Genomic DNA, 22,548 nt, shown 5'->3' with positions numbered 1-22,548 from the left:
GACATGACTCACCATCCGTCCTGAGCTTTACTCCTGCTGATATCTCCCTCCTCATTACCAAAGCAAAAAGCTGTGAGTACAGTTCACGAGTCATGCCTTGATAGCTCAGTTGGTAACAGCATTTCCCACGATAGGCAAAGTTCTGGATTCGAATCCCAGTCTGACACACGTATTTTTAATCTGCTAGGAAGATGCACAACGGCGCACACTCCACTGCAGAGTGAAAAATTCATTCTACATCAGATGTATTTGTTTAAAACGTTTTTCCTACCAAGTATAGCATTTTTATGGTGTAAGCTTTGATGTGGCTATATAGCTCGGTCATAATACAAATTAAAAGGTCCAGAGTTCAATCCCGAACTCATCCTAAGTTTTTTTGTCACTTATCGCTTTTTTCAATTCCGGCTGTTTTTACTTACATGCAAATGCTGAGTTTGCCATGGTTCGGAGTCCATGTTAACCAGTAGGTCTCTCTATAACTGGCTGGCTGTCAGATCAAAGGCTGGAGATGGACAAGGACATACCACTTCCAACAGGACCATGCCTAGAAGAGACGTCTACCAGTTTGAGAGCCTAAATATATTACCAAGTAAATCTCTGCCACCAGTTGAAGATAGGCACTAGGAGAGACATTTAGTCCGGCTGATTTTAGTCTTACAGATATTGCACTTTGGGTTATTTTGTCCTCATGTTACTGTAGTTTTATACGGGTGAAAAGACGGTTGCGACTGCCCTTTTACATTACAGTATAATCGGTACAAAGTGCAGTTTCTCCATCGGCCTGTTTAGGTGTGTTATTCATGTAAACAGGGTACAGAATCGGACCTAACACTGACACTTGTGGTATTCCAGCCACATTACACATAACTTTATAAGGTGACCGTCTTATTGAAAGACTCAGTATGGCAAGCAGAAAATACTTTGCAGAAAATATCGCCTTCTCTTTAAGATGGCACCTTACGAAGTGATGAATGTTTGAAAATTACTAGTGCATTAAAGCCACCAAACTGGACTCGAACCTGGAACTTTGCCTTTTCCAGGAAATGTTCCTGCTGACTGAGTTACCCAGACATGACTCACCATCCGTCCTGAGCTTTACTCCTGCTGATATCTCCCTCCTCATTACCAAAGCAAAAAGCTGTGAGTACAGTTCACGAGTCATGCCTTGATAGCTCAGTTGGTAACAGCATTTCCCACGATAGGCAAAGTTCTGGATTCGAATCCCAGTCTGACACACGTATTTTTAATCTGCTAGGAAGATGCACAACGGCGCACACTCCACTGCAGAGTGAAAAATTCATTCTACATCAGATGTATTTGTTTAAAACGTTTTTCCTACCAAGTATAGCATTTTTATGGTGTAAGCTTTGATGTGGCTATATAGCTCTGTCATAATACAAATTAAAAGGTCCAGAGTTCAATCCCGAACTCATCCTAAGTTTTTTTTGTCACTTATCGCTTTTTTCATTTCCGGCTGTTTTTACTTACATGCAAATGCTGAGTTTGCCATGGTTCGGAGTCCATGTTAACCAGTAGGTCTCTCTATAACTGGCTGGCTGTCAGATCAAAGGCTGGAGATGGGCAAGGACATACCACTTCCAACGGGACCATGCCTAGAAAAGACTACAGTATTGAAACGAATCTCCAGCTTGTGTTACCTTATTAATTGTTGGTACAGGTTGCAGACATGGCTGACCTGCCGGACCAGCTGATGCAGCAGTTGTACCTGCTGGAGGTGATGGTGGACCAGGTGTCGCTGGCGACGGATGAGCTGCCCGGCTGCCCCTGCGAGCCGATCACCAACCTCAGCGTGCGGGTCAAGTTCTTCGACTTCCCCTGCCTCGACATACGCCAGGCAGAGTTTGGCTACCACGAACGCCGCGGCGATTTCAGCAGCGGTCAGTGTCTCCTACTGGAGTCTGAAGTGTCAGCTACTCCGTAGCAGACAAGACCACCTCTCTAGCTGTAACTGCCAAATCATGATTCTCTGTTGGCACTCGATGAGAAGTTAACAATTACAAATTTCAATCATCGTATTAACTTACCTGCAGTAACTCAAGCGTTGAATAATGTTTTTCATGAAAAGCTGATACACCACCTTAAAATGTACAGTGTACATGGTAAATGTCAATAACACTTCTGTGAAAATCATGGCACAACACATTAAGTGACTTATGACATTAAACATGCTGTAGACAGACTTGAAAGGACTTTTTTAACACTACTGACTTCTACATGTCACTTACGACAATTAAAACCCTGAACATCACAAACGGTGCGTTAGGGTGGTTCCGATGCTATCCTAAAAACGTAATCTATGAGTCATCTGTGGATTGGAAGAGTTATCAAGGAAACACATACTCTCAGTATTTCCGCAGGGTTACTAGCTGAGTCGTTACTTTCCCCCCTCTAGAGCAACGATTTTTCTCTTACGTTGAATTCTTGTAACAGTCACTTACACTGAGATGTCAAAAGTCGTGGGATACCATCTAATATCGTGTCAGACCCTTCTTTGCCTGGCGTAGTGCAGCAATTCGACGTACCGTGGACCCAACAAGTCGCGGGAAGTCCGCTGCAGAAATATTGAGCCATGCTTGCCTCTATAGACGTCCATACTCGCGGAAGTGTTGCTGGGGCAAGATTTTGTGCATGATATGACCACTCGATTATGTCCCATAAATGTTCGATGGGATGCATGTCGGGCGATCTGTGTGGCCAAACCATTCGCTCGAAGTGTCCAGAATGCTCTTCAAACCAGTCACGAACAACTATGGCCCAGTGACATGACATCGTTGTTTGGGAACATGAATGACTACATGGTCTCCAGGAAGGCGAACATAACCATTTCCACTCAATTATCGGTTCAGGTGGACCAAGGGACCCAGTCCATTCCATATAAACACAGCCCACACCATTACGAAAACACCACCAGCTTCCGCAGTGCCTTGTAAAGAACTTGGGTCACAGCTTCGTGGGGCCTGCGCCACACTCAAACACTACCTTGAGCTCTTACCAACTGAAACCTGGACTCTTCTGACTAGGCCACGGTTTTCCTGTCGTCTAGTGTCCAACCGATATGGTCATGAGTCCAGGAGAGGCACTGCAGGCGATTTCATGCTGATAGCCAAAACACTCACATCGGTCGTCTGCTGCCATAGCCCATTAACGTCAAATTTCACCACACTGTCCTAACGAATACGTTCGTCTCCGTCCCACATTGATTTCTGCTGTTATTTCACGTCGTGTTGCTTGTTTGTTACAACTGACAACTATACGCAAATGCCGCTGCTCACGGTCGTTAAGTGAAGGCCGTCAGCCACTGAATTGTCTGTGGTAGGAGGTAAGCCTGAAACTTGGTAACCTCGGCACACTCTTCACACTGTGTATCTTGGTATATTGAATTTCCTAACGATTTCGGAAATGGAATGCCCCATGCGTCTAGTTCTAACTACCGTTCCGAATTCAAAGTCAGTTAATTCCCATAGTGCGGCCATAATTACACTCCTGGAAATTGAAATAAGAACACCGTGAATTCATTGTCCCAGGAAGGGGAAACTTTATTGACACATTCCTGGGGTCAGATACATCACATGATCACACTGACAGAACCACAGGCACATAGACACAGGCAACAGAGCATGCACAATGTCGGCACTAGTACAGTGTATATCCACCTTTCGCAGCAATGCAGGCTGCTATTCTCCCATGGAGACGATCGTAGAGATGCTGGATGTAGTCCTGTGGAACGGCTTGCCATGCCATTTCCACCTGGCGCCTCAGTTGGACCAGCGTTCGTGCTGGACGTGCAGACCGCGTGAGACGATGCTTCATCCAGTCCCAAACATGATCAATGGGGGACAGATCCGGAGATCTTGCTGGCCAGGGTAGTTGACTTACACCTTCTAGAGCACGTTGGGTGGCACGGGATACATGCGGACGTGCATTGTCCTGTTGGAACAGCAAGTTCCCTTGCCGGTCTAGGAATGGTAGAACGATGGGTTCGATGACGGTTTGGATGTACCGTGCACTATTCAGTGTCCCCTCGACGATCACCAGTGGTGTACGGCCAATGTAGGAGATCGCTCCCCACACCATGATGCCGGGTGTTGGCCCTGTGTGCCTCGGTCGTATGCAGTCCTGATTGTGGCGCTCACCTGCACGGCGCCAAACACGCACATGACCATCATTGGCACCAAGGCAGAAGCGACTCTCATCGCTGAAGACGACACGTCTCCATTCGTCCCTCCATTCACGCCTGTCGCGACACCACTGGAGGCGGGCTGCACGATGTTGGGGCGTGAGCGGAAGACGGCCTAACGGTGTGCGGGACCGTAGCCCAGCTTCATGGAGACGGTTGCGAATGGTCCTCGCCGATACCCCAGGAGCAACAGTGTCCCTAATTTGCTGGGAAGTGGCGGTGCGGTCCCCTACGGCACTGCGTAGGATCCTACGGTCTTGGCGTGCATCCGTGCGTCGCTGCGGTCCGGTCCCAGGTCGACGGGCACGTGCACTTTCCGCCGACCACTGGCGACAACATCGATGTACTGTGGAGACCTCACGCCCCACGTGTTGAGCAATTCGGCGGTACGTCCACCCGGCCTCCCACATGCCCATTATACGCCCTCGCTCAAAGTCCGTCAACTGCACATACGGTTCACGTCCACGCTGTCGCGGCATGCTACCAGTGTTAAAGACTGCGATGGAGCTCCGTATGCCACGGCAAACTGGCTGACACTGACGGCGGCGGTGCACAAATGCTGCGCAGCTAGCGTCATTCGACGGCCAACACCGCGGTTCCTGGTGTGTCCGCTGTGCCGTGCGTGTGATCATTGCTTGTACAGCCCTCTCGCAGTGTCCGGAGCAAGTATGGTGGGTCTGACACACCGGTGTCAATGTGTTCTTTTTTCCATTTCCAGGAGTGTACATCAGAAGCCTTTTCAAATGAATCACCTGAGTACAAATGACAGCTTCGCCAATGAATTGACCTTTTGTACATTGTGGACGCGATCTACCGCCATCTGTTTATGTGCGTATCACTGTCCGACGACTTTTGTCAGAAAAATATATAAATAAATAAATAAATAAAATGGTTCAAATGGCTGTGAGCACTATGGGACTTAACATCTGAGATCATCACTCCACTAGAACTTAGAACTACTTAAACCTTAATAACCTAAGGACATCACACACATCCACGCCCGAGGCAGGATTCGAACCTGCGACTGTAGCAGTCGTGCTGTTCCGGACTGAAGCGCCTAGAAACGCTCGGCCACCGCGACCGGCGACTTTTGTCATCTCGGTGTATATGCTGATGACATCCAGTCCTACAGATTTTGCTTATACCGTATCAGGTACGTATTATGACTTTTGTTGAGCATTACTACGTGTTCGGAACCTGGGTCTTAAACTAAATCCTAAGAAGTCTCTGGTTATCCTCATATTGCTCTAAAAGTTGATCCTTTTCATGAAAATTTTCTCTCATAATCCCTGATAGTATCCAATTAACTTACCAAAACTGAAATATGGAATAATATTGGATAAGCGTCTAAACTGGGATGACAAACTCACATAGAATGCAATTCAGAAATAAGAATTCGGCCTAAAATAGAACAAAAACTAGTCCTGCCGAATGTTTACTACTCTGACGATGCTTAATTCAGTACATGATTCTCGTCTCGTCCACAGAGAAATCACGATGTTGTACAAAGCTTCATTCACGGTCGTGGCCAGTGGACATGCAGTCCCATGATATGTGCATTAATCGGAGTATGTTCCATGAGTTGTTTATTGCTAGACCTGAATTAAACCTCTGCACTGCTACACTAAAAGCTTTTTAAAATTGTCGGAAAGAAAAGGTCGTCTGCGTTGCTTTGAGCTGAAAGACGTGGTTGAAGTTTCCACAAAACCATATGTAATTTTGTAGCTAGTATAAGATCTAGCCAAGGTCCTCTCTCCCATGAACACCCACCTCAAGCTACCTAAGGACTCTGTAGTTTGATGCCGGTCTCTTCTTACCAAACATGGGCACATGACCAAAATCGCACACTTTACTAAAAAAATCAGACTGCTGCTGGGGAAACTCACTAGCAAGATTCTTTCAGTTTTCCGTATTGAGAAAATATTTCTAGATCACTGTGGAACACTAAACCTTCAAACTCGGAAATCAGTAAAACCCTGGATTCAGTACCTCTTCTCGAGAGAGCCCACAACTTCAACACCTGGGAGAGCTCTCCTTCGACTCTCTATCTCATAATCTTCAAGAAGCTTCATGAAACTGTTTTTCCCATTCGGGCACTTCGGCCAGTCAGCTCCAGAACCAGGATTGCGACTATTCTAATTGGCAGTTTTTTTGCTCCCCTTAATAGCATTACTCTACTAAGCGCTGCTCCCTGCAAGAACTATCCAGAAGTTTATTTCCGGCAAGTGCTGGAAAACAACTATCTTACTCAGTTTATTAGGTCCCGACAACAAAAAATTTAGAAGGACAGCAGAAAGACGGACCCGTCATTCCCATACTGGACAAAACCTCCTTGCACCAGATGACAAGCGGCTCTCATACCCTCAATAGCAAAGAGTTAGCCAAATGACGTGGTTGGGAGTCACATGTTACAACGGCACAAATAACAAAAACTCCAGAAGTCTGTGCTAGCCAGTATGCTTGCACAATATATTTACATTCAGTTGCCTGATTATGGCAGCCTTTCCTCTGCTTAGTTAGTGTGGATGCGACCAGAATAGCAACATGATCTTAAGACACTCTTTTACTTTATCAGTTTGTTCGCCACTACTATTCACAATACTGCTCTTTCTACATCGAATACTTAACATTAATCCACAAATGCCATACAAGGTCAGATATACTGATGAGCCAAAATAATATGACAACCTGCTTAGCAGCATGTTGATTCACCTTGGAAAGCAGTGCAGAGCGATTGTGTGCGGCGTGGATTTTACATGTCTTTGGTTGGTTTCTGGAGGTACAGTATGTGTAACCAGATGTCATCATTCAAGTCATGTAGTTCCCTTAAATTATGGGCCGGTTGTTTGTGCGAGCAGAGCTGGCACCGGATAGCGTCCCTGATGAGTTCCATCAGTTTGATATCAGAAGAATTTGTTGTTCGAGAAATCAACTTGACTTCACTACCATGCTCCTCAAACCACTGCAGCATGATTCTGGCCTTGTGACACGGGTAGTTATCCTGTTGGAAGATGCCATCGCCGTCGAGGAAGACAAGAAGCCTGAAGAAATGCAGATGGACCGCAGTAATGTTTCACAGGTTAAGTGGAATCTCAGGTGAACGTCCCGCATCGTACGATTTTGTCCCCATCGACTTTCATCCACGGCGCAGTGAATGTTTTGAACCTCCATCCGCTTGATGTTGGCGTATCTAGTCACGACCATTGACCTGGTGTAACAATAAGCTTGATTTCTCCGACCAGCAGACACGTTTCCATTGATAGACGATCCAAACTCGATGATTCTGTGTCCACTGTAATCATAATTGACAATTTCGTTGGGCCAAGATGGGAACACATAGGGGTCTTATGCTGCGGTGCCATACGCTCAACAATTGGTACTGGACGGTGCTCCAAAACACCAGCGCCTGCACCAGTATTGCAGCCTGTCGCCAGATCTGCCACCGATCGTCTTCTATCCTGTTTTACAGAGTAGGAAAGCATCTGACACCCGCCTTCTATGATGTGGAGTGGACACCCAACACTTTGACACCTCTCAAGGTTTCACCATTCTTCATTCCCCTTCCATGGATGCTCGCGACAGTAGGACGCATACAGCCGACCAGCTACGCCGTTTCCGTGGAGCTCGTTCGCAGATGTTGGGCCATAACAATCTGCACTTTGTCAAAGTCGCTTATGTCAGTGGTTTTCCCTATTTGTAGCCGATATCGTCTCTAGAACGAGTCCCCATTCGTCTCTGCTCCCCATACTTAGGTTCCTTACAACGTTACATGTCCACTACGCCACCAGGCGACATTTAGTCTCGCTGTGGGCAGCTGTCACAATGGTATGGCTCATCAGTGCATGTCCAGCATCTTGAATGTAGCTATGCGTAACACTAAACATTTCTCAATTTCCTTCTCCATTTCAAACATGCAGCTATCGAACAAGCTACCCTGTAACTTACATCTAATGAAATTTAAGGAATACGTTTTTCTGGGTAGCATATTTAACTGATCAGTATTGCTGCACTCATTCTTCCATATTATCTACTATCTCTGTAGCGATTTTCTTGCTCATCTGCAAATCAGTAAACTTCTTCTCCTGATTTCATTCCTTCTGTACTGTTTACATTCATTCCCGATAGTATTTTATTACTCTTATTCATCAGGAGCTTAATAAATAAATACTTAACATATTATTGAGAAGAATGACATTACTCTAATACCACGTATCTCTTACTCTTCGTATTATTGTTATTGTTATTCTTTCTTTTCTCAGACGTCATGTCTGGTCAAAAATGGAAAGTGACGCGGACCTTGACCAACGAGACTTCCTTTTAACTGTACGGTATATGTTACATTGCATTTAGGAACTTTCGGGTAATTGAACAAGTATCAATAATTACAGACTTCTGTAGTTGTATATATAAGTTTGGATGTAGCTGTGTTGCGTTGATGTACTGGTGGATATTGTGTGGTATGACTCCTGTAGTTGATAGTATAATCGGTATAATGTCAACTTTATCCTGATGCCACATGCCCTTGACTTCCTCAGCCAGTTGGATGTATTTTTCAATTTTTTCTCCTGTTTTCGTCTGTATATTTGTTGTATTGGGTATGGATATTTCGTTTAGTTGTGTTAATTTCTTCTTTTTATTGGTGAGTATGATGTCAGGTTTGTTATGTGGTGTTGTTTTATCTGTTATAATGGTTCTGTTCCAGTATAATTTGTATTCATCATTCTACAGTACATTTTGTGGTGCATGCTTGTATGTGGGAACGTGTTGTTTTATTAGTTTATGTTGTATGGCAAGTTGTTGATGTATTATTTTTGCTACATTGTCGTGTCTTCTGGGGTATTCTGTATTTGTCAGTATTGTACATCCGCTTGTGATGTGATCTACTGTTTCTATATGTTGTTTGCAAAGTCTGCATTTATCTGTTGTGGTATTGGGATCTTTAATAATATGCTTGCTGTAACATCTGGTGTTTATTGTTTGATCCTGCATTGCAATCATGAATCCTTCCGTCTCACTATATATATTCCCTTTTTTTAGCCATGTGTTGGATGCGTCTTGATCTATGTGTGGCTGTGTTAGATGATACGGGTGCTTGCCATGTAGTGTTTTCTTTTTCCAATTTACTTTCTTCGTATCTGTTGATGTTATGTGATCTAAAGGGTTGTAGAGGTGGTTATGAAATTTAGTGGTGTAGCCGATGTATTTATATGAGTGACTGCTTTGTGTATTTTGCTAGTTTCTGCTCGTTCTATAAAGAATTTTCTTAAATTGTCTACCTGTTCATAATGTAGGTTTTTTATGTCGATAAATCCCCTTCCTCTTTCCTTTCTGCTTAATGTGAATCTTTCTGTTGCTGAATGTATGTGATGTATTCTATATTTGTGGCATTGTGATCGTGTAAGTGTATTGAGTGCTTCTAGGTCTGTGTTACTCCATTTCACTACTCCAAATGTTATTGTTATTATTATTATTATATATAGCTCATATACTGTGCAGATAGTGCTATCGACTCTCTGTGGCCCTCTGGTTGGATGTAAAGAGGACTTGAAGGCCATAATCTTGCCATATGAAATTAATAAATTTATATTTACTGGTAAGCCACTTGCGTAGACAAGATCAGCATTGTCCCTAGTACGGATAGTGTGATACTGTATTTCATTTATAGCAATAAGCCACTGCATTTGAAGTAATAATTAAGGTCGATTCACACTTTTACAGAACGGAACTTCTGAACTTTCCACAATACATTTCAGATGGCAGCGTTCACACAGGCTGTCTATTGAACAGAACAAAACAGGGCCGAATGTCAAGGTTTCTCGTGAAGAAAGTTCTGATGTTGCTGTTGGTGCCAGGCCAGTGGCGTCGTCTGCTAACATCAGAAGTTGACCTATTCTCGCTGCACTCACTTTGTTTATAGTAGAGGATTTCGTGGTTTGTGTATTCTTAGACTTTATTTTGTTGTTTGGTATTTTTGTGACATGTTGCAATGCTTCTATGATGACATGGAAACTTTTCCTTTTGTTTGTTCTTCCAAGACGATGTCAGATATCTGAAACCATCAAGTGATTTAAGTTGTACAACACCTGGACAAAGAAAAAGTCTGCACGGTGGATAAATAAAATCATAAATTGATGAAACATTTTTCGTTAAATAACGTTTTTAACCACTGTTAAAACATGTTATTTAATGAAAACTGTTTCATCTGTGACTTCTATCGAAGGAGAAAAATACGGTCTTCTTTGAAGTCATTTGGCACTTAGAAGGAAAAACACTCGTTCTATGTAATACCCTTTAAAAATTCTTCCCTGTCTGCACTGAAGCGCCAAAGAAACTGGTGTAGGCATGTGTATTCAAATACAGAGATATGTAAACCGGGGAGAATACGGCGCTGCCGTCGGCAACGCCTATATAAGACAACAAGTGTCAGGCACAGTTATGAGATCGGTTGCTGCTACTAGAATGGCAGGTTATCATGATTTAAGTGAGTTTGAAAGTGGTACTACAGTCGGTGATGGGATACAGCACCTCCGAGGTAGCGACGAAGTGGGGATTTTCCCGTACGACCATTTCACGAGTGTACCGTGAATATCAGGAATCCAGTAAAACATCAAATCTCCTACACTGCTGTGGTCGAAAAAAGATCCTGCAAGAACGGAACCAACGACGACTGAAGATAATCTTTCAGCGTCACAGAAATGCAACCCTTCCGCAAATTGCTGAAGATTTCAATACTGAGCCATCAACAACTGTCAGCGTACTAAACATTCAACAAAACAACATCGATATGGGCTGTCGCAGCCGACGGCCCACTCGTGTATCCTTGATGACTATACGAAACAAAGCTTTACACCTCGTCTGGATCCGTCACCACCGAAATTGGACTGTTGATGAGTAGAAACATGTTACCTGGTCGGATGAGTCTTGTTTCAAATTGTATTGAGCACATGGACGTGTACGGGTATGGAGACAACCTCATGAATCCATGGACCCTGCATGTAGAAGGAGACTGTTCAAGCTCTGTGCGCAGTTGGAGTGATATGGGACCTCTGATACGTCTAGATACGACTCTGACAGGTGACACGAACGTAAGCATCCTATCTGATCACCTGCATCCATTCATGTCCATTGTGCATTCCGACGGGCAATTCCAGCAGGACAATGCGACACCCCACACGTCCAGAGTGGCTCCAGGAACACTCTTTTGAGTTTAAACACTTCCGATATCACCAAACTCCCCAGGCATGAACATTTTTGAGCATATTTGGGATGCCTTGCAACGTGCTGCTCAGGAGAGATCTCCAGCCCCTCGTACTCTTACTGATTTATGGACAACCCCGCAAGATTCATGGTGTCAGTTCCCTCCAATACCACTTCAGACATAAGTGGACCCATGACATGTCGTGTTGCGGCACTTCTGTGTGCTCTCGGGGGCCCTGCACGACATTAGGCAGGTTGTACCAGTTTCTTTCGCTCTTCAGTGTATTTCGTCTCTAGCAAATAAATATCGACATTTTGAAGTGCTTGGAAGATGGTTTTCCTATACTTCCGCATTTCAGCAGTATAGAAAATTTATTATACAAGCCGGCCGTTGTGGCCGAGCGGTTCTAGGCGCTTCAGTCTGGGACCGCGCGACCACTATGGTCGCAGGTTCGAATCTTGCCTCGGGCATGGATGTGTGTGATGTCCTTATGTTAGTTAGGTTGAAGTAGTTCTAAGTTCTAGGGAACTGATGACCTCAGATGGTAAGTCCCATAGTGCTCAGAGCCATTTGAACCATTTTATTATACAATCTCCGTTTAGAACACCCGTTACTAATTTCGTTTTGGCCCTTATAGTCTGTCGTTGCTAGCTCTTTAATTCTGATACTATATTCCGCCTGACTGTATCACGCACGAAATAACTTGCTCTTTACTTGCGCAGAAAGGGAACGGCAATAGTGGTAGGGGCCGCGCAGAGTGGCTGCGGTCAGCATTCAGACAACATTTTTGACGTAACCGAGGCCACAGCATCACATAATGTATGTTACCATTTGAAAATCTACCTTCTGACCACGAAGAAAGCTGGCTGAAATCGAAAATGCTCAACAGCCTACGATCTGGAGTCGGCAGGTTCAAGACCAACCTGCAGAGTGAGGACTTCTTGTGACTGCACCCAGTGCGAAAGCGGAAAAGAGCAAACCACAGTTCATCTCATCTGCAAACTGTGTCCAATTGCATGCTCCCTAAAAGAACTGAAGCCCGTGAAATTGGTAAATATTGGCCACACGCCATTTAAAATGCCTGTTATTATGTATCATCTGTTTGTGGAAAGCTGGTAATACTCATTAGTAGCAGACTGAAATTATCTATGTATTGTTTTGCACATATGATGTACTCTGAGGCGACAAAAGATACGGGATAGTGAAATGCACATATACAGATGGCGGTAGTATCGCGTACACAGGTTATGGAAGCAGAATGCAATGGCAGAGCTGTGTACTCAGTGAATTCGTGTGAAAGGGTTTCCGACGTGATTATGACTGCACGGCCGGAATTAACAGACTTTGAACGCGGAATAGTAGGTGGAGCTAGACACACGGGACATTCTGTTTTGGAAGTCGTTAAGGAATTCAGTATTCTGAGATCTACAGTGTCAAAAGTGTGCTGAGAATACCAAATTTCAGGCATTACCTCTCACCACAGACAATGCAGTCGCCGACGGCTTTCATTAACGACCGAGAGCAGCCGCGTTTGCGGAAATAACCGCAGAAATCAATGTCGGACGTACGGCGAACGTATCCGTTAGGACACTTTGGCGAAATTTGGCGTTGATGGCTATGGCAGCAGACGACGATATGAGTGCATTTGTTTAAAAGCACGACATCGTCTGAGGCGCCTCTACTAGGCTCGTAACCACATCGATTGTATCCCAGACGATTGGAAAACCGTGGCCTGTTCAGATGAGTTCCGATTTCAGTTAGGAAGAGACATGGAATGGACTGGGTGCTCTGGGCTAACTGGGCCGATCATTGACTGCAAACTGTTATGTCCGGTTACTTGGTGACCATTTGCAGCCACTCGTGGATTTTATGATCCCCAACAACGTTGGAAGTTTTATTGATGACAATTCCCCCTGTCACCGGGCCAAAATTGTACGTGACTGGAGGTTTGAAGAACATTCTGGAAAAATCGATCGTACGGTTTGGCCCCCCACATCGCCCGAAATGAATCCCATTGAACATTTATGGGACATAATCGAGTTCTTGCACAAAATCCTGCGGCGGCAGCACTTTCGCAGTTATGGACGTCTATAGAGGCAGCGTGGCTCAGCATTTCTGCAGGAGACTTCCAACGACTTTTTGAGTCCATGCCTCGTCGAGCTGCTGCACTGCGTCGGGAAAAAGGAGGTCCAACACGACATTAGGAGGTATCCCGTGACTTCTGTCACCTCAGTGTGTGTTTCCTGGCACAAATAAAGAATAAACCACAGCAAAAAATGTCGAACAGCCAGAAGGAAATCTCAGGAAACAAAAATGGGTTAAAAATGTAGTTTAGCGGACAACTTTACTTACTTTCGATATTGACAATGTAAAATAAGAAAATGTGTCTCGTGGAAATGCAATACTACCTAAAAATAGAATTTTCTGTCTCTTTCCGAAGAAGTGAAGTCTTAGGAAGTACTTCTAGCTATGTTTTACATCTCCTTCTTTATTCTCTTTATTGTGCAATATTGGAATCGTTAGCGGTTTCTGCAACACTCTCAAGCACAGTTTTGAATGGATTTTTTGCTTCCTCATTTGCCTCTTCCAACAAAAAATGTCATTTCGTATAATCACATGTACCCGGTTATAAAGATATAGTGCGTAAAGACTTTCCTGCCGTGCTGTGGAATAATGAGGAAGCGTCTAGAACGCTCGAAGTTCACCGATAGGCAAGCGACAATCAACTGATCTGGTCTCCCCTTCCGAACGATCTACATCTACATGTATTCTCCACAAGCCACCTTACGGTGCCAAGATATCATGATTCAGAACACTTCTCTTGCTGCCCATGCGTTCGCTAAGCATCTCCATGACGCTCTTGCGCTTACTAAGTTAACCTGTAAAGAAACGCGCTGCCCTTCTTTGGATCCTCTTATCAATCCTATATGGTACGGACCCCAGAATGACGAACTGTACTCAGGTACTGGTCGAATGAGTATCTTTGTAAGCTACTTCCGTTGTTTATGGAGTACATTTCCTGAGGATTCTTCCAATGAATCTCAATCTGGCATATGTGTGATCGTACCATTTCAAATCGCTCCATACGCGTGCTCCTAGATACTTTATGGAAGTAACTGTTTCTGGTGTTTTTTCTGCAATTTTGTAATCATACAATAAAGAATAATCCTGTCGATGTATTCGCAATACGTTACATTTGTTAATGTTGAGAATCAAATGCCACCCCCAGCACCAACTGTTGATCCTTTGCAGGTCTTCCTACGTTTCGCTAAAATTTCTTAGCGTAACCAACTCACTGAATACAACAGCTTCATCCGCCAAAAGCATCATGGAACTTCCGACATTACTTCTAGGACATTTATACAGCGGAACGTTGTACAGTGGAATACGTGTATCGGTCGGTACTGTCGTCGCTAAGACTGTAGGATAGGCAACTTTCAGACGTGCTAATATGGACCAAACAAGAATGTCTAGTAAACATGGCTCTAAAATGCAAAACTTCAGAGTTGTGAGCACTTGTTCATCTTGGATACTATGGAACACATCTCTTCCACTGCAAGCTCTTTGGTTTCCATATTTTTGGAGGATGTAGTGTGGACCAAAACAAGAAAATAAAGTCAGTAAACATGGATTCTAAAATGCATACCTGAAGAGCTACGAGCTCTTGTTCAGTAGAAGAGGTATGTTTCACAGTAGCGAAGATGAAGAATAGCTCATAGCCCTTAACGTATGCATTTTAGAGCCCATATTTACCGTACATTTTTCTCTTGTTTTGGTTCATACAACCACCTCTGGAAGTTACCTACCCTGCAGTCGTAGCACCAACATACAAGTACATGTTTTCCACCGTCAGAGGTTTCAGACCGATTTTGGCTTGTACCTTTCAGCTCGGCCGTTTCAGGACCAGGGTCTCTTATCTCAAACTAATGCAATGACACTTCTCCAACAGAAAGTTTGTAGAGTGCACGCAGAGTAGCGTGACCGGTAGATACGCAGTCGGCAGGGCAGGTGTGGTGAGAGCGGTAGTGGTGGTGGTCAGCATGCTGTAGGAGAAATGCCGAGTGCGGGAGAGGAAGAGCAGGTCTAAACTGAAGCACACACTCACATGTTCTGTAATATTAAGTGGAGCCCCTCCAGCCCCACACTTGCATGGTGGCCATTGAAAAAGATCTGTTGTTAGCTCTGCTTTGATTAGTACCCAAAAATAATTCTGCTGAAAATGCACCATAAGTTGCGATTTATTTTCACCTGGCTTGTTAACCATTTGTAACTTTCGAAGAAGTGTCATGAGTGGCGAATTTTGAGTGAAACCTACACATGTTTCCATGTTAAAATTTGCTTCTTTTGCCAAAACAAAGCGGAGTTTACACAGTTGCACCTTACGAATATGTTGTGCAGACACAATTGTGAGAGAATTCTGAAACAGTGGGTAATTAAGGTTATTGAGTGAGGAACTGAGGAAAAGTAAGGACAGTTGTTGTTCTTGTGGTCTTCAGTCCAGTGACTGGTTTGGTGCAGCTCTCCGTGCTACTCTATCCTGTGCAAGCTTCTTCATCTCCCAATACCTACTGCAGCCTACATCCTTCTGAATCTGCTTAGTGTATTCATCTCTTGGTCTCCCTCTACGATTTTTACCCTCCACTCTGCCCTCCAGTACTAAACTGGTGATCCCTTGATGCATCAGAACATGTCCTACCAACCGATCCCTTCTTCTAGTCGAATTGTATCACAAACTCCTCCCCAATTCTATTCAATACCTCCTCATTAGTTATGTGATCTACCCATCTAATCTTCAGCATTCTTCTGTAGCACCACATTTCGAAAGCTTCTATTCTCTTCTTATCCAAACTATTTATCGTCCATGTTTCACGACCATACATGGCTACACTGCATACAAATACTTTTAGATAAGACTTCCTGACACTTAAATCTATACTCGATGTTAACGAATTTCTCTTAATCAGAAGTCAGTAGCTTATGAAAATACACATCCTCGGTACAAAAAAAAACGTTTAATGTCTCCACTTATGTTGTTCAAAAAAAAAAACCGAAATTGTATTTATTAATATTTTCATAAAAAGCATGAAAGGGAAAGGCAAAATAAAGTTTCGGATTGTAAGGCGTACAGGAGAACTTTGTATATAAAATTAGATACCTTTATTATTTTACAGTTCATGATTTACACGTGCTTTGGTGATATTCTTTGTAAGAACAGGAGACGCAATATTTTTCCCGCTATCAAGCACACGTTATAAACGCAGCGTTTTTACAATTACGTGTCTGTTTTTAAGTTTGCGTAAAACAATAATCTTGATCTACATTCATAAAAGGTTTTCTCTCTTCGCACAGTCTGGCAGCAAGCCACGAGTAACGGATCATATCGCCAAATATTGGCGAGGATAGCTGGTGATAACAATGGAATGTATTTTGATGCAATCTTCTCTCTCTCTCTCTCGATGACATGAGACCAGTTCTGTAGTTTTTTGATAAAATTCTTTACCTGTCTATCTCAACGTTGCACTAGCGGTGTGGATTTGAGGGGGGGAATCCCTAAATTATGCACGGTGGCAATCCTCTTTCACTTCGAAAAATCTCTTCGTGTAGTTATGTAATTATTTATTTTTCTTCCCCACGAGTCAATGAACGGAAGAAATTTGTTTTCCCGACTTGCGAGATTCTTCGAATCAGTAAAAATATTTTTATGTAAGTTTCTCAGATTTTGACGAAGTAATGACGACATCCCTATATTTTCCCGCGTACTCATCTAGCGTTGTTTGAATTCTCGGTCTAAAGAAGCCAGTAATCTCTCATAGGCTTACGTAGACTATTGGCAGTAATTTTCGGTAAAGGGTTTAGCGAACTGCACAGTATACCAGTGGATTACTGTATTCATTCGGTTTATTTGCAGTGTAAGTAACGTAAACAATGAAAAAACGAAAAAAAAAGTTTCCCTTAAGGACTCAACCTCACGACCTTCGGATTATCGTTATGTAATCCTGCCGCTGCGCCAACTGCTGCCTGGCAAGTATGGAACATACACTGAAGAGCCAGACAAACTGGAACACCTGCCTAATATCATGTAGGGCCCCCGCGGGCACGCAAAAGTGCTGCAACACGATGCGACATGGTTATGACTAATATCTGAAGTAGTGCTCGACGGAATTGACAGCATGAATCCTGCAGGGCTGTCCATAAATCCGTGAGATTACGAGAGGATGGAGATCTCTTCTCAACAGCACGTTGCAAGGCATCCCAGATATGCTCAATAATGTTCATGTCCGGGGAGTCTGGTGGCCAGCGGAAGTGTTTAAACTCAGAAGAGTGCTCCTGGAGCCACTCTGTAGCAATTCTGGACGTGTGGCGTGTCACATTGTCCTGCTTGAATTGCCAAAGTCCGTCGGAATGCACAATGGACATTAATGGATGCAGGCGATCAGACAGGATGCTTACGTACTTGTCGCCTGCCAGAGTCGTATCTAGACGTATCAGGGGACCCTTGTCACTCCAGCTGCACACTCCCCATACCATTACAGAGCCTCCAACAGCTTGATCAGTCACCTGGTGACGTGCAGGGTCCATGGATTCTTGAGGTTGTCTCCATACCCGTACACGTCCATCCACTCGATACAGTTCGAGACGAGACTCGTTCGACCAGGCAGCATGTTTACAGTCATCAACACTCGAATGTCGGTGTTGACGGGCCCAGGCAAGCTTTGTGTCGTGCAGTCATCAAGGGTACACGAGCGGGCCTTCGGCTCCGAAAGCCCATATCGATGATGTTTCATTGAATGATTCGCACGCTCACATTTGTTAAAAGCCCAGCGTTGAACTCTGCAGCAATTTGCGGGAGGGTTGCACTTCTGTTACGTTGAACTATTCTCTTCAGTCGTCGTTGGTTCCGTTATTGCAGGATCTTTTTCCGGCCGCAGTGATGTCAGATATTTGATGTTTTACCGGATTCATGATATTCCCTGTACAGTCGTGAAATGGTCGTACGGGGAAATCTCCACTTCATCGCTACCTCGGAGGTGCTGTATCCCATCACCGACTGTAGTACCACTTTCAAACTCACTTAAATCATGATAACCTGCCATTCTAGCAGCAATAACCGATCTAACAACTGCGCCAGACATGTGTTGCCGACTGCAGCGCCGTATTCTGCCTCTTTACACACTCTGTATTTGAATAGGTTACACAGGTTTCTTTGGCGCTTCAGTCGAAATTTAATTTTTGGAAGCGCTTGGCCATCGCGAGCTCCCACTAACTTCACTTTCATTTCTGATCAAGCCCTGCACATACCATAAATTTGGACGAAATCAGTGATGACGAGCAGGCGCAGTCCCCTTGTAACCCACTGCAGTGGTAAAGTAGTATGCTGTTCCCACGACTTCACACGGTAGCGCCGTACAAATCTCCCACATTGCACCACCATTTTCACTGCTCGCCCAAGTTTCCTGGCGGGTAGCTTAAGCCGTCGGCACACGGACCGCGCTGTCGAACGTCAACGTTGAACGTGCCGAGTTCAACGTGCTGCTGAACGCTCAGGAACGATGCGACTCGTGCACACGGTACGTGGGCCCCAACGTGGTATACGCGATCGCGACGCACTCCAGCGGCAGCTGTAGAATGTTTCTATTCGTAAATCACACTGTTCACTCAACGGGGGCGCGTAAAATTCCCACGTTAGCTCTATTAAAACCCACGTTTCCTCCATTGTCCATATCCTAGTCACGTTGTTCTATATGTAATATACACAAAAACTTCAATCTCGATGTACATATTTTAAAGAAAAAAGGAAAGTACCATGTCCAATCAATAAGGACACAGGCTTATAAAAGTTCCATTAGAAAAAGTGCGATACAAATTTGCAATAGTTCTCCACATTAAGATAAACGTTATTTTATCTCCCCCACATTTTGGTAAAACCCTAAGGTCATTCTTACTTGACCACTTTTCCTACCCAATAGTAGAATCTTTAAAAGACGTGAATTACGAAGCTCAAAAGAAAAAGGAACAAAATATCTTTATACAAGTAGCGCAAGCTGTCCTGTAGTTTAAGCCGATCGAACAAACTCACTCCTAAAAGAAAAAAGGTGAACTTATGTTTACGTAACATCAGATATGTAGTATATACTTACATTAAACTAATAATAAAGCATCAGAACGTATTAAATACGCGAATGTTAGGAAAAAAAATATTTGAACTACGTGAGACTGGAACCACAGTTTAATCATCTACTGGTCGTGGATCAGTGACGGTACTCACTAACCTACATTGATACTAACTGAGCTGTGATCAATTCTAACGTATTACAAAAACATGCTAAACGCTTTAATCGTAGCTATGTTACTACCTGAAATTTAATTATAATAAATTGTAGCAAGAACAATGGATTTTTGATGGATCCTCAGTGTGTCGCTACCTACAAATGACATACTCTCACAATACCCAAGTCACAATAATTCTTTTGCCACGAATATAACTTCTCTCATTATTTTATTGCAACGAATCACACAGTTAACAACGGGTTTTCGAGCGATTATCAGTTTGCTGGTGCTCAGAAACGGTATAATACGTATAGGCTTGAACTGAATGCCAATATGGCGCCTCACAGTTCTGTGCTGGAGGGAGATGGCTTGCGTGTGACGTAGGTGGCGTTGTGCCATCTGATTGGTCAACGCTCAGACGCAGGCTGAGAATACCTGACTGGCTAGATATTGCTCAGCACGTCCGGAAAGACTCCCGAGTCAGGGGCGGGCAGGAATTCTGCACGTGTGCGGTGCACATGCACGTGTGCATTTAACAGGTGTTCTGCGTGCACACAGGGGCAAGCTGGCCACCCGCTTCTCACCCCTCCCCACCATACCGTCTCTCCGCTTCTTCCTCTGTAAAGCGTTGTTTTGTTTCCTGGCCTGGCAGGAGTGCTTGACAGAAATCATGGTTTGAAAGAGTACCTATTACCTACGATACGTTTTATTTAGTTATCACAGGTGGAGTTTACAATACGTTTAATGTCTGGAACAAAATTTCTACATACATACAGACAAACGCAAACAGTTACGTAAATTTTCATTACTGATGTTTGCTCTTAACCGAGACTTATTAATTTTCATAACAGAAAAAAATCTCTCACAAGCCCAACACTGACTATCTTCATGGCTTCACGATGGAGACGAGGAAACTCTTGCTGCGGAAAGTCGTGATAAAAATCTATTACACGTCTTGCCAAAAGGAACTTGTCTCTCAGACGAGAATTACACTGTAGATCTATTAATTCCATTTGCAAACTGAGATGAATATCTACAGAAACCAGATTCTCTCAAGAACTATTCAAAACCTTGGGATAAGTAAGATATATCCCGAAATCGCTTGAGAAATTCCTCTTTTATTGCACTAAGAACGGCAACATACTGAAATTTATTATAATGGCGTTCAATATTAAACTTCCGCTCACCAGCGACAATACTGTCACATATTATACATTTCCAATTTTCACTTTTTCCACAGAGAAAAATGATTCTCCCATTCCTTTTTAAAAGATAGCAAATCTCCCATTCTCCGTTTCCTTGATTCACGCTGCATTTTCCGGTTATTGAAATACACCGTTCACTACGTAGAGGTCGCTTCGCTTCAACGTCCGCAGCTTAGCCTGGTACTACACTGCCGCAACCTGCAGGCTGTCGGCACTGTCCCGTTCGACGATTGCACGCGAGCAGCACACGTGCAGCGCTGTGTGCTCATGAGCCGCGTGCAGCGTTTGCCCGCCCCTGCCTTTAGTGCTGTTCCACGCTATGACGTCAGATACTCGGCACGCTCATTGCTCAACGTTCGGATGCTCGGTCCGTGTGCCAGTGGCTTTACCGTGCGCATCTTCCGGCCCAGGAGCTGAGAACACTCGCAGAGGCTCATCGTAGCAGCGCCGGGTGTGCTATTCGAAATGAGTTTTATTTGAGGCCCATACGTGTTCTGTGGGTCGCGCAGGCAAGTCGCTGCTGTTCCCCATGGATCCGCTGGACCTGGTGCGCGCGCTGCAGTACTTCCCGCTGGCCGTGTCGGTGGTGCAGCCGCGGCCCAAGGCGCCGCTGCCGCGCGTGCTGGGGGTCTGCACCGTCACCATGCCCGACCAGATGGTGGACGCCGTGCGCCGCGCCAGGGTGTGCTGCGCGCACCAGCAGGAGGCCGTCCTCAAGGAAGACTTCCAGCTCGTGCAGCTGACCGGCCAGCCGGCGGGTGAGCGCTCCCTGTCCCCAGCGGTGGGATCCACTTTTTGAAACCATCTGTACAGTTATGTACGTCAAAATCACAGGTATCACACACTGCAGCCATTCACCATGGTGGCTGATGATAAAAAATAATAATTCGGAATATTGCACGATGCTCAATAGCGCTAAAAAATCGTATTTTTTCTACTGGTTGTGTAGTGTGATAGAGGGAGTATGGGCTAGAGAAGTAAAAAATTACATTTAAAGCAATTAATAGAATAAAAATAATGATCAAAGACATTTCGATACAGATTTAAAAATTTAAAAAAAAATTAATGTGTCTGATGAGATTCACACCCACTAGCTGCTGCACACGAGCTCCTACCCTATCGATTACACCATACAACCAGTCTAAGCAATAAAACATTGTGAACACTATTGAGCGTCACACAAAATTCCGAAATTTTTTCACGAGTTACTTGCAAACGAGGGCCCACCAGGGTGAATGACTTCAGGGTGTGATTCCTGGGATCATATTTGGTTTCATAAAGTTGATCCCACCGCTGGGTACCTCTTCTTGTTAGTTAGTGTATGTACACACAGAGGTGACAAAAGTTATGAAATACCTCCTACTCGATGTGGCATAGACTCAAAAAAAATGGTTCAAATGGCTCTGAGCACTATGGGACTTAACGTCTGACGTCATCAGCCCCCTAGAACTTAGAACGACTTAAACATAACTACCCTAAGGACATCACACACATCCATGCCCGAGGCAGGATTCGAACCTCCGACCGTAGAGGTCGTGCGGTTGCAGACTGTAGCGCCTAGAACCGCTCGGCCACTCCGGCCGGCCAAGTCGTCGTAAGTCCCCTGCAGAAATACTGAACCATGCTGCCTCTGTAGCCGCCCATAATTGCGAAACTGTTGCCAGTGCAGTTCTTGTGCA

The 22,548-nt window shown here is 44.3% G+C and overlaps 1 protein-coding gene across 1 annotated transcript in view; it reads left to right on the top strand.

The window, feature by feature from the left end:
- Positions 1–1,687: 1,687 nt before the first annotated feature.
- Positions 1,688–22,548, top strand: part of LOC126095679 (uncharacterized) — a 151,679-nt gene continuing 130,818 nt past the window's right edge. Inside the window, exons 1-2 of the mRNA XM_049910436.1 lie at positions 1,688–1,898; positions 21,379–21,627. Of these exons, the coding sequence (XP_049766393.1) occupies positions 1,688–1,898; positions 21,379–21,627 (460 nt within the window). The remainder of the gene's footprint in view (positions 1,899–21,378; positions 21,628–22,548) is intronic.

This window comes from Schistocerca cancellata, chromosome 8 (assembly GCF_023864275.1).
Source record: "Schistocerca cancellata isolate TAMUIC-IGC-003103 chromosome 8, iqSchCanc2.1, whole genome shotgun sequence".
Lineage (NCBI taxonomy): Eukaryota > Metazoa > Arthropoda > Insecta > Orthoptera > Acrididae > Schistocerca > Schistocerca cancellata.
The sequence above is the reverse complement of the archived record's forward strand: the minus strand, read 5'-3'. Positions and strand labels throughout refer to the sequence as shown.